Raw genomic sequence first — 13,268 nt, forward strand, 5'->3', positions numbered from 1 at the left:
TGGGGGTGGGCAGGGGCTGCGATGACCCTATGTTATTGGCTGTTTCTTTTTTTTCTTTTCTTTTTTTTATTGATTTTAGAGAGAGAGGGAGAGGGAGAGAGAGATGGAAACATTGATGAGAGAGAACATCGATTGGCTGCCTCCTGCATGCCCCCCACTGAGGATTTGGCCCACAACCTGGGCATGTGCCCTGACTGGGAATCGAACTGGTGGCCTCTTGGTGCATGGGTCGATGCTCAACCTCTGAGCCACCACCAGCTGGGTTATGGAATATTTCTGTCTCTATACCTAGGGTAGCCCCTCACTCTCAGTTGTGTGTGTGTGTGTGTGTGTGTGTGTGTGTGTACGTGGCAGGGAGATGTAACCAGCCCTTTGTCCTTTGTGGAGAGAGTAACCTAAAGTTAGAACCCAGGGTTGGGACTGGATCATAGCTTATCACTCCAGCCCCCAGCCAGAAAAGCATAAGCAGAGGAGAGCTTTATCACTTGGCTTCGATCTCAACCTGTCCTCTGGGTAGAAAGTAGCAATACCAGCTGAATGCCATCCTTTCAACTCTCCCAGACCACGGACTGGAGTGACAGAGCTTCATTTCTACCCTCACTTTCAGAGCCAGACAAGGTCGGAGCCATGGCTTCTAGCCACCCCCTGGCCAGAGGGATGGCAGGAGGTCCTAGCACAGGGCAGAGTTTGGGACGAGAGCAGGGGCAGTTGGCATTGGCACTGGCCAGTAGCCTCTGTGAGGTCTGGAGGAGGCCTATGCCCCAGCCCCTCTGTGGGCAGGAGATGCCTGTGTTTGGAAGCTGAGAAGAAGGGAGCCCAAAGTTGACTGTTCTGGCTCCCACTTCAGCTGGACAGTCAGAGAAGCAGGGAAGTTGTGAGCCTCCGCATCCACAGAACCTACAAAACAGGCCAGAGTCCCATCCCCCAGCTCAGGTGTACCCCACCAGGAGCCAGGACTTATCTGCCCCCCGACTCCAACTTCCTGCCCCAGGACACCGATACCCTCATATTCTGATTGGTGGACAGAAGCTCCTGCCGACCCAGCATAGCACTCCAGCCAAGGTTCAGACTTCAGGAGGTAACAGCATTACCAGGCCAGCTCCCCCAAGAAGCCCAGACTCTGACAAGAATTGTCCCTGGGGGCAATTGCTGGCCTCAGCCCTCTGTGTGGAGCCCCAGATGGAGGAGGGCAAGTAGTCTTTTCCTCTGGAGCTAGGGGAGGGGGCTGCCCCCCATCATGACTCACTCCAGGCTGTGTGGGTTATTACATTATGCTTGAAATTGCCATGGTAACCAGCTGGCAATCAAGGGTAATTGCAATTGTCACCAGGGCAACGGGGCAAAACCCACAGCAGCCACTCTTTGTGTTTGCCCTTGGGGTGCAGTAAAGGTCAGGGTAGTCCAGAGCCAATGCCGAGGGGCTCTGGGGGACTCTAGAAAAGATGGAAGTGCCAGGACCTGTGGAGTTCGTGTGCAGAGGCAGGATGTGCCTTAGGTGTGCCAAGGGCCCCATCCCTGACCCCATGCCGGGACCCCTGCCCTTTCCACACCACCCTGGGCCTAAAACATGCCACAGTGCTCAAAGTAAGCAGAACCAAACTTTTATGTTCTCATAGATGGTACTTGTAGACGGCCCATGGGCCCTCTTCCTCGTACTCACGGCGGCTGAGCCACAGACTCTGGAAGGAGTCCCGGGACGCCATGATGGAGCCCCCAAGCCAGGCGGCAACTGCCCGGTGGGGAGAGCCCAGCACAGTGGCACGCGGGCCTAGCTCCTGTCTCAGGCGCTCAGGAAAGCCACTCACCAGGGTGCTGCCACCGTCCAGCACCACATTGGCCAGCAGCTGCTCTTGCTGCTTGGCCTCCAGCCGGCTGATGCTCAGGAGGGCTAGCTGTGGGAGGCCTGGCTGGTTGAGGCCTAGCAGATTGGGCTGGAAAAGGGCCTCAGGGCAGCAGAAGCGCTCAGAGCCCAGTGTGATGATCTGCTTGTCTGGAAGCATGAAGTTCATCCCCTCCTGGGCCTGGGTGCGGGCCATCTCGGCTTTCATGTCCAATGACACGTAGCAGTAGGTCTCTTTAATATGGTTGACCAGCCCTGCTTTGGGCAGTGAGTGGCCATCTCTCAGCAATAGCTGAGCCAGGTACTCAGTGAGGTCAGCACCGGCCACATCCAGCCTGTAGGTGTCACGTGGGGCCAGATCCCCAGTGAGGATGGGCGACACATAGGAGGTGCCATGGCCACTGCCCAGCACCAGCCCAGAGGTGCGCCCATAAGCATAAAGCGCCAGCAGGGCCTGATGCACAGTCTGCATGGCTGGCACGTGGAAACACTCAAAGAGTATTTCCGCCACCTTTTCTCGGTTGGTACGGGGTGAGATAGGTGAGTCTGCCACGAGTACAGCCAACTCCTCCGGCTTCACACCCAGCCTGCAATAGAACAGGTGCTGCCACAGCACCTCCAGCGCATCCCAGTCGGAGACCACCCCTCGGTTCAGCACCGAGCAGGAGCCCTCACTGTTCTTAGGCATCGTGTGTCTGGGCTGGTCATGGACGGGCTGCTGCAGCAGCTGGACGCATGAGGGTACCACACTGAGGATGTGGTCCTCGCCAGCCAGTCCACATTTGGTGAAGCCTGTGCCCGTGTCAATCACCACAGCCGCCGTGTTCTGGTGGCGGCCCATTGAGTGGTAGCAGAGCACTGGGGACTTGACTGGCAGGGCTTTTGCAGAGGAAACCAGCTCATAGTAGGCCCCATGGATCAGGCCAAGGTTCGTAACCACTGACGAGTCTGTAGTGTTCTCAGCTGTCAGCTTGAGCCGGGAACCCTGGGGCTCAGTGCCCACCACGGCCACGGGAAAGACTTTGTAGCCAGTGCCAGGTGTGGTAAATGTGATCAGGGAGAGCTGCTCCTCCTGCGCCCTGTGAGAGCTGCCACGTTGCCAGGATGAGAGCCAATGTGTATTGGAGCTTGGAGGAACACTGATGCCCACCTTTTCTTTGCTCACATAGACACAGTTCTTTTCTGGGACCACGGGCACCCGAAGTACCCCCACATGGGTGGGCAGACGCAAGGCCTCACCTTCCTGGCACAGGGTGGAGGGCTGGCCAGACTCGCTGGTGGGGCCTCTTGAGATGACGGGCTCTTTGGAGATGGTGGATTCTTGGCAAAAGGGAGGCTTCCCAGTGAGAGAAAGCTGCCTGGAAAGAGGGGTCCCAGAGAGAGGGGGATGACCAGGAAAGGGGGTCTGCTTGGTCGAGGGGGGCTGCTCAGCTAGGGATGGCTGTCCAGAAAGGTGAGTCTGCTTGGGGAGGGGGCACTGCTCAGCCGAGGGAGGCTGACCAGCTGGAGAGGGCTGTCCAGAGAGGGAATGCTGCTCTGCTAGAGGGGGCCGACCACCGAGGGGCGCCTGCCTAGTACCTTCCGCCCGAGGCTTGTCAGAGTGAGCAGTATTGACCTCTTTCCAGTTTTGCTTTTCTATGTCCTCCTGGAGCAGGAATCTGAGTGCCTCCTGGGGCTTGGCTGAAGGAGCAGGCTCTGGGATTGGCTCTGAGTTCATCCACTGCAGTTTCTGGGCCTGGCCCATAGAAGTGTCCTGCTTCCCAGAAGCATCCAGCATCCAGATGGTGCTACCAGATTCATTTTTTTCAGCATCAGGTTTGGACCAGCTGAGATCGTGGACACGGCTCAATGTCCTCTCACCAAATTGGAGGGGCATCCCCAACGGAACAGGCCCAGTGAGCATCCCCACCCTGATGGGTGTCTCAGTACCACAGGCGTCCCATGACTCCAGGTTGAGCCTGGCCTCTTTGGGAACTAGGACCACCTCTTGATAGCTGCTAGATGAGAGGCTGGACGGCACGGGGCTGGACAGCACTGATGAGATGGGCCAGAAGCTGGAGCGATTGCTGTCAGGGGAGATGATGGGCATGGCCAATGGCCAGGTGGATGGCATATTTTCAGGGGTATACATGGATGGGTGGTTGGGCACGAGGCCCACCAGTACTGCCCGTGAGCCCACAGGGTCATGGCACAGCAGTCCCACCCTGGTGCTGCCTGTGGCTATATCAAACACCAGCACACGGTCTTCCACAGCATCCCAGAGCTGGCAGGCAGGAGCACTGGAGGGGGGGATCTGCATGGCTTCTCTGGCAGACTGGACTGGGGGCTGCTTGGGGCAGGTTACTTGGCAGGCAGGGGGTGGCACACTGGAGCAGGTATTGTTGCAAATGTTGAGTGGCTGCTTTTCTGGCTGAGCGCTGCAGATCCCCTGGCTTCTTTGGAACTTGGGGGTGCCTGGCCTTCCTAAGACTGATGTTGGGCTGCCTGGCTTGAAGGTATAGACCAGTGACTTCTCTGCCGGGCTCTCAGGCTGCTTAGGTAACACCTTTCTTCTGGCAACTTCAAACTCTTGGGCATGGTCTGGGGACTCTTTTGGAGTGGGTCCTGGGACAGGAAGCTTCCACTGAGAACCAAAATTCACTTTGTCCTGGCAGGATGTGACCATTTTGGAAGACTCCAAGAGATCTGACAATTGGTTGCCATAGTTCCTGAGCAGGTCTTCTTGGGGCAAGCCCTTGGTAATGGCAGTGCTGTTGGTCAGGCGGCCAGGGCTGCTGGTGTAAGGCTCAACTGCTGCTGGCGCTGGGGTTGTCTGCGGAGCTGGAGTATTTGCCTGAGTTGGAGTTGGAGGAGCCTGAGCCAGACACGGGCACTTGCCCTGGCCCTGACCTTGGGCTGCAGCCAAGCCATTCTCTGCTGAAAGGAAACAGGGTGCCCACTGGCTTGTCCTAATGCCCAGGGGGGCTATCTGGTTGGTGCTGCAGGGGCCTTTTCCCCAGCCTACCAGGACTTTAGCCGGAGTCTTGCCCTCCCTCGAGCCCTGCACTTGAAGCCAGGGGCGACGGAATCCATGCTGGATCAGGTCATTGGTGGTGTCCCTGCGCGTGTACAGGGGCAGGGCCAGGGTCCCGTTCTCCGTGATGAGATGCACTTGGGCTTCCATGATGGGGCTTGGAAGCGGGCTAGTGGAGGAGAGACTCGGGACATCTTTGGAGGCCTGCTCATAGCCACACTGGGAGCTGACATCAGCGGGGTCCTGGAGTAGCCAGTGAATGGGCTCAGGAGCGCGGGCCTGGGAGGCTGGGCCACAGCGCCCATCATTGCTGGCCTCAGTGGACGGTGACAACCCCTTCCTAAAGTATACGGACCCTGAATTTATCCATGGTTCCTCGGGCCCTCTGAGGCCACTCCCCAGCTGCTGGCTACTGGCTGAGGGGTGGCCCTGGTGGTCCAATGGATCAGGGTCCCTCACCTCTTTGGTGACTTCCATAGTCCTGCTCCATGCCCTAGGTGCCCTGCCCCCGCTTCATTGCCATGACGACCCCACACATCACAGCCCCAGTGACCTGGGTGGGGGTGAGAGTGTGGGAAACCAGGGGCCCCACCCGCCTGAGAAATGGGGGCTTGCCCAGGGAACCTTGGGAGACAGAAAGGCCCAGTTAGCCCAGTAAAGCCTGCCAATCCCAGGCCGGCCTCCTCTCCCCTTACCAGCCAGGTGACGACTTTGGTCAGGCCAGTCCTGAGTGAAGGCAGTGCCCTGGGAGCAGGAGAGCAGGATAAGGCCAGGGGAGAACAGTAGGCAGGGGAGATGCGGAGGAAGCCCTGGGTTCCCAGTCTACCTCAGAGGTAAGACGGCTCTTTCTGTTTATTTCCCATGTGGCAACTCGAGATGAAGCCCTGACCCAGGGACGCGGGTCCAAGTATGTGACATGAGGCCTTTAGTGGGGCCAAAGCCCTTTTACCACTCAGCCCTGGGAGGCAGAAGAGGGTGAGGGCCCAGGCTCAGGCCCAGGCTCCCCTCCCCCAGGCTTCTGCTCCCGCTCCAGGGACAGAAGCTCCTTGGCACTCTTTCGGCTCCAGATGGTTCTCCTCTGCCTGTGCCTCCCAGAGCCCCCTCCCCAGAGCCACATGCCTGGAAACCTAGGCCTGGTACCCCACAGAGGTGAGGGTGGGGACCACAGGGCTGAGGGCTCAGCTCAGAATTCTCAAGTCAGAATGTTCTAGCTCTTGTCACAGTGTGTCAACTTCACAGTGGCCAGAAGGGGGTTAGAGCACAGGGCATAGGGCTAGGTCACAGTGAACACAGGGCCTGCCAGGTGGCAATTGCAAGTTGGGGCACAGTAAGAACATAGTGGTCACAGGGCTGGTACACAGTGGGGGTATGGTGGGAGCAGGACGTGTAGGGTGAGGACAAGTCAGACAAAGGACTGGACATAGGGTGGGCACTGTGGAAATGTAGGCTCTTAGGCCAGGTGGGCAGTTCCACCCTCCATTTCTCAAATGGGCAAAGAGAGGAGCAGGGAGGAGTGGGACCTGCCCAGACCACCAGCCCAGGCCCAGGCATGCCCTGCAGCCACGGAGGACAGGCCTAGGCAGCCCTTGGGGCGTTGCTCACTGCCAAACGCCTGAGCTTGGAGGTCCTGACCTTGGCTGGGTCAGCACCTCTTCCGTCCCCCCAGCTATGAGTTCTGAGCCTCCTCCCTCTGTCTTCCAGAGCAGGTCCTCCCAGGCCTCAGTCCTTCTGCCTAGGAAACAGGTTTGTGCAGAACACAGCTGTACACTTGTCCTCTGAAGCCATGTGTTTTCACAGAGGTTAAAAATAGTGCTTACAGTTGGCTGTGGGGTGTGAAGCGATGTGACCAGGGACCAAGGCTAGCACTGTGCTTCGTCTGTACCTTCCTGACTCAGCACTGGGCAGAACCTGACTTAGCCAGGCCTCAGGGCCCCTAGGCCCCCTCCCCTTCCCTAGATGTTACCTTCATTTAAGAATGGGGACAGGGCCCTGCCCAGTTTGGCTCAGCAGTTAGGGCATCAGCCTGCGAACCAAAGGGCTGTGGTTTTGATTCCTTGTCAAGGCCATATCCCTGGGTTGTAGGTTTGATCCCCAGCCCGGGTCAGGGTCATGTAGGAGGCAACCAATCAATGTGCCTCCTTCACATCAATGTTTCTCTCTCATGCTCTCTCCCTCCCTCCCATTCTATCTAGAAAATCAACGGGAAAATATCCTTGGGTGAGGATTAACAACTAAAAGAATGGGGACCAACCCTGGTTGGTGTGGCTCACTTGGTTGGGCGTTGTCCCATGCACCAAAATGTTGCTGGTTCAATTCCTAGTCAGGACATGCCTGGGGTTGCAGTCTCAAACCCTGGTAGGGGGTGTGCAGGAGGGACCCAAAGGATGTTTAGCTCTCTCACATTCGATGTTTCTCTCTCTCTCCCTCTTCCTTTCTCTCTCTCTAAAAGTCAGTTAAAAACTTAAAATTAAAAAAATAATGAGGACGGATGTCTCTGTACACTGTTGCTCACTACACACTATGGCCAGGAAAGTTGCAGAGCCCAAGAATCCATGGCCTGCACATGGCCCATGTACACACACACATACACACACACACACACACACACACTGAACACTATTGACGTCATTCATCTCTGACCCCAAGAAAACTACTTTTGAGGGGTTGATTTTTCCCCACAATAGAGATGCTGGAACTTGTACAGCCCTTGAGTGGTGCTGCACCTGGGAGGGCTGAGCAGGCGCGGGGGGAGGCCCTGAGAGCCCCTGACTCTAATCACTGAGCCACCCCTACCTCCTGCAGAAGAGGGGCACAATCCTCCTTTCAGGACTGGGTCTTTGTGAACAACTGATCTGAGGTGTCTGGGGAGGGAGCAGAGCAGCTGAAGGGTGTAGCCCACGAGAGACGACTGAAGAAGGCAGTCTGGAGAGAGGAGAGGGCTCTTCCCACCCGGGAAGCAAACACCCCAACCCTTAAGCAAGAGGAATAGTAACTGTTATGGATCGGGTTCTTCCTCTGTGCCAGGCGATGCTGAGCACATGGAACCCAGCCTCGCAGCAATTCAGTGAGCCTGGCAATATCGTCCTCATCTTACAAACGAGGAGACCAAGGCACCGAGAGGAGAGAGAATTCAGAGGTCTCAGCTAGTGAGTAGTAGAGCAGATCTGAAGCCGAGCCATCAGGCTCTGGATCCACACTCCAGGAGCTATGGTGCTACCACTGGGTGCCATGCCCAGGGCCATGTGCACTTGGACCCTGCTGGAGGGAAGCCAACATGCCTGTCTTCTGAGAGCTGCAGTCCCACCCAAGTGGGTGTCCCCCAGAGACCTGCACCTCCTCCCAGGAGCTTAGCAGGTGGCCCAGGCCTAGGAGGGGGCATTTTCCCTGTTGGCACCAGGAACCTGGCAGTGCTGAGTGGGGTCCAGCTACACACCCTGAGAGACCAGGCTGAGTCCTTTGTACTCAGAATTCTTGTCTGGCCAAAGCCCACTCCATTTCACCCATCTGAGGGGAGGGGCAGACAGCAGGGCAGCTAGAGAGTCTCCCAGGCAGTGGCCCTTCTGCCCGGGCCCCAGGGATCAAGCAGGAGCATTGTCCTTATACCCCCTCCCCACATGTTTTTAAATAGTCTCTCACCAGGAAGAAGGGCATCCAATTCTATTTCTGATTCTGGAAAGTGAGGAGGGCCAACATGTTGCCATGGCAACCTGACAACCCCTCCCCCAGGCTGAGCCCATTCCCCAGGCTAAGGGCTGTCTGGGATTGAGGGGCGAGAAGGATCTGGAAGGAGCTCAGTCTGAGAGCAAGGCCATGCCGTCTCCTCTGTGAGGGCAGGTGTTGGCATAGCCTCCTCATGCCTCACCTGGCAGGTTTGGGGGGAAAGCCCCAACCGCAGTAGAGAGGGTGAGACTCTGGGAGATGGGGAGAGTCGGTCACTCTGAGAGGGCTTTCTTTCCTGTGGATCAGGCTGGCACCCCTCACCTAGAAGGCCCCGGGGATAGTGGGCAGAAGGGCATCAAGGGGGGGCACAGAACGCTGCATTCTGCTGGGCTCCCCAACCAGCCAAGTCTCCCACACCTGCGTCTCCAGTGCAGACGTGCTCTGGGCTCTGCTGTCCTCAGGAGACAGCTCTGCAGGTCCCTGACCCACGCTCTTCCAGGCTACCTGCCTGTTGCTCCTGTCCCCTGGGAAGGCTCTGGACATTGTCAAACATCTAGGATCAGAAGAAGCCTGGGGGTGGGGGGGGCAAAATAAAAAACAGACAGGAGCCTGAAAGGGCTCCCAGTGCAGCCAGCCACGTGATACAGGAGGGAAGAGCCTGTTTCCCAGAGGTTCATCCGGGTCTGCTGGCCGGGTCAGATGCCAGCCCTCCGGCCCAGAGGCTGCAGGTGGGTAGCGCTTAGATCTCTGGAAGGAGGGCATTCCAGGTCGGAGCACAGCTCAGGCAAAGGTCAGCTTCAGAAAAGACACAAATGGATCTTGTGCTGCAACCCTCTCTGGGTACTGATGGGAAACCGAGGCCCCAACGGGAGGATGCACTCTTGGTCTCCCAGCTCCACACCCAGTGCTGTGTTCCTCTCCTGAGACTCCATCCTGGAGCTCTCCAAGCGACCTGTGAGCCCTAACCCGCTTCCCTGAAGTCTCCTGGCCAGGGCGCACCCATTCCACGGAGGCAGCCCCGTGGCAAAGGAGCTGCACCTCCTCCTCCCTGGCCCCGCGCCTGATCTTAAAGGAAAGCAGCCAGGGTGCAGAGAACCCCCGTCCTAGGGGAACCTAAAGTGGGGTGAGGGGTGATAATCCACTCCAAATCTAGGCTGTAGAGGGCAGAACCCAAGAGTGCCAGGAGGACGTGGCTTTTAAGCTCGAAGGCATAGGGAAACGCAGATAACAGATGTTTAAACAACCTTCCCTGCAAGCCTCGTTGCAGTGACCCCTCTGCTGTGATGTGTTACAGCTTAAAAATAGCCCACAATGAACTGCTCTGAGCTCCAATTGACTCAAGCTTACGTAACTCTGCGTGAAAGATGGCCAGCCGCACCAGCCAGGAGGGAGGGCAGCAGCTCAGCCACCCTGCCTGCTGCCACAGCTGGTTCAGGCGCTGGGTGGGCTCTTCACCCTCCCTGGGAGCAGTCCCCAGCCAGGAGCCAGCAGAGGGGGGCCAAGCCTGCTGCCAGAAGTACACATCGCTTCATGGCTGCTCAGAAGACCCCCAACCACCCACGCAGAAGGGGTACGAGGAGAGCTACCCTCCCGCACGGTCCCCAAGGAACCCAGGCCCACCCAATGCAGGTGGGGCAACTTCAGAACAGGTGGCTCGGTCACAGACACCAAGGCAGGCACCCATGTGGGCAGGGTGACCGGGGCTACCCAAAGGATTCCTTTCCCTCTTTGAAGAGGAGGAGGACCCCCAGCTCGGAGGAACACTTCAACAGGACTTATGTCTGGCTGAAGCTGTCACTACCTTGGAGGCCAGGGGTGCGGCTGACTCCTTAGGTGACTGTAAGTGTCCATAGTCCAGGCTGCACAGGTGGAACTGTGGCATGAGGGAGGGTGCTGGCTTCAAAGCTGTTTGAATTCCGTGATCTTGGCCACCAGCTGCTTTGAGTCCCCTGCCTTCGCTGATGCATTCCTACATCTTAAGTGCCCAGTTCAAGGCTGATCACAAGTGTGCAGGGGGCTAAACCAAGGTGAAAGCCAGCAGAGAGGAGAGGCAGCAAAGATACCCTGGCACTGAGAACCTCTTGTGCCCTCTCTGCCTCTGCCCATGCTGAGCCCCAGGGATTCAGCGACTTCCCTCCGCTCCCACCACCTGAACTCAAGCTTGGCTCCTGAGCTCCTACAGAGCAACAGTGAGATTGGTGAGGGTCAAATACCAAGGCCACTTGCCATCTTCCCAGCAAAGGGCAGCCTGCTAGGGCTTTTAGTGCCTCTGCTTGCCTTCCAAGACAGGGCTTCCAGAAGGGCAAAGGGGCACGGGTAGCCATGGAGGGACAGAAGCTGGTCCTGGGCTCCTCATCCTACCAAGCAAGGGAGAATTGCTCTTGTCGCCTCCCCCTAGTCAGCTCAACAGCCACTGCTTGGCCTGGGGTGCACATCCTGGGACCAGGGACAGAGAGTGCTCAGGGCACCGAAGTAAGATGCAGAGTCTACGGGGAAGCGCAGCAGAGCCCTGTTCCTTACAGAGCCTGGGGTTGTGAGTCTCTGTCCGGGATAAACTGATAGGAATGGGGGTTCAGGACAGTCATTTCTGCGTCCGAGGGTCACAGTAGGTGGTGGCTGGGATTCAGGTGTCACACTTCTGGATTGAGCTGGGCCAGGCAAGCTCTGCCACCCGCTGGGCACCTGCTGCCCAGCTTTAGGCTAAGAACTCCCACCAAGAGAGGACCAAGTGTGAAGACCATGCTCCAGGTCACCATCTTTAGACATAAAGAACCTAGCCCACCAGTGGCCATCACAGCCAGAGGTGAACATAGCAGCTGCCCAGGCTCTCCTGGCATTGTGCTCATTGGGTTAAAAGCCCCACTGGAAAAACCCCAAAAGACTGAGACTCAGTTGGCCCTACTGTGCCGGATGGGGAATGCCAGGGGTGCTTCAACAAGTCATCCCCATTCCTCCATCTGGTGTAGCCCCACCTCTAGGCTGGTTGGACTGTCACACGAGCAGAGCAGAAGCTGTGGGTGAGGGGATGCTTGTTTCCGGAGGTCCTCACTGAAGGGAGTTCTCCAGCCCCACGTTTTCCATCGGGGCCTGGTGTGTGGAGGCTCGGTGCTTAGCTCCTGATTTCCAGGGCTGCTTGTCCCCAGGCAGAGGAGACACGTTCAAGAGTGCAGCCCAGGCCTCTATGAGCTCAGGCCCTTGCAACGGCGCCCACATCCCCCTGCCCCACCCCAGCCCCAGAGAGACCTGCTCTTTCCTACAGGAGAGAGGGACTTAGTTCATGGAATGGTTCCCAGGGGTAGACCTGGGACCTCATGAGCTGCATAAGGGAGTGATTGAAGCCGTCGTCCAGAAAGGTCCCTGGCTTTGATATAGGACCATATCTGGAGCCCTCCAGTGTGACCCACAAAGGTTTCAGATCCCTGGGAAAACTCTGAAAGACGGGCTGAGGCATACAGGGAATTTCAGACCAGGCTCCTGGTTCCCAGCAAAGTAGATCAGTCCGTTTCACGCGTGCCTCCAGGTGCCAGACGACAGGGACACCAGTGGGCACTGAGGAGGGAGAGTCCTCTGCCGCTTCCTTGGCCCCAGCTCCCATCGGGCCTCCGTCCGGCCTTTACCATACCTGCTTGCCCCCGGCCCCACTGGGCAGTGAGGAAGAGCTGGTAACTCTCCCCAGCTCATGGTGGGAAGGCTGGGCTCCCAAGTTTCTGCGAGAAACCTCTGCTCATGCCACCCACCCTGGTGGCAGGCTCAGGCCCACCATGGCCACCAGCCGTCTTCCCCTTGCACAGGCCACCCGTCATACCTGAGAGACACTCAGGTCATCCCCGAAAGAAAAGCAACCCCATTTTCACTAGCCCTGGAAGACGCTCAGAACCTCCTGGACCCCCAGCCCTTCCTCACCTCCCTAGTGGCCTAGTCAGGAATCTAAAACCCTGAAGAACTTCCGGCTCCTGACACACCAGATGGACTTGGAGGATTGCAGCCTGGGGAGGGGATACAACTATGCCGGTCCAGGAGCCCACGCACTGGCTTAACTAGGGGCTCTCCCTGGAGAGTCCTGGCCCTGGAGGCCCTTGGCCCGGAAACAGGCCCAAAGTGCCACATTGTGGCTGCACAGGAAACCTGACACCCCCAGAGCTCTTGTCCATCTCCCTCTTCTGGGACCCCTCCCCTTACCAAGCTCCCCCTTCCTCTCTGAGCTCCTCTCTTATGAACACATGAGCCAGTGGGCCATGAACTGCAGAGATTCACTGGGGAAGAAGCCTTAGTCCAGCTTCAGAGAAGCCCCTGGGCCTTCTCCTCACTCCCCACCCAGGGCTTGGTGCTCTGGGTGACCCTTAGATCCCCAGGGTGAGGTCAGGATATGAGGACTGCAAGTCAGAGGGATTGAGACAGTCCTTTCCAACTGGGATGGGGACCACAGCTGTGGGGGACACTCTGGGACATTCCACTCACCTCTCTCCCAGCCCCAGGGGCAACACTGTCTCCACACGCAGAGACTAGGGGTCTCTGGTGGACATGCAAGGCTACAGCCTGCTCTGCACGCCTGAGTGGCAAACAGGCAGAGCCTGCCTCTACCCCTCTCCAGCTCATGGGCCCCTGATCTTTGGACTCCTGCACTTGAGAAGAAGAGACCCCTTTTAAGCTTTACCTACATATCCTCAGAGTCGTTAGGCTCCCTTACTGGGCCTCCCACTGGCCTGAGGTGACCGAGTGGACAGCAGGATGGATAGAGAAGACTGGGCAGCTCGT

The 13,268-nt window shown here is 57.7% G+C and overlaps 1 protein-coding gene across 1 annotated transcript; it reads right to left on the reverse strand.

The window, feature by feature from the left end:
- Nucleotides 1-1,610: 1,610 nt before the first annotated feature.
- On the reverse strand, nt 1,611-5,330 carry LOC118632908. Its single transcript, XM_036266139.1, has 2 exons — nt 3,318-5,330; nt 1,611-3,227 (listed from the first exon to the last, which is right to left on the reverse strand). The coding sequence occupies exons 1-2, from the start codon at nt 5,328-5,330 to the stop codon at nt 1,611-1,613; spliced, it is 3,630 nt and encodes a 1,209-aa protein (XP_036122032.1).
- Nucleotides 5,331-13,268: the final 7,938 nt, after the last annotated feature.

This window comes from Molossus molossus, unplaced genomic scaffold, assembly GCF_014108415.1.
Source record: "Molossus molossus isolate mMolMol1 unplaced genomic scaffold, mMolMol1.p scaffold_m16_p_18, whole genome shotgun sequence".
Taxonomy (NCBI): domain Eukaryota; kingdom Metazoa; phylum Chordata; class Mammalia; order Chiroptera; family Molossidae; genus Molossus; species Molossus molossus.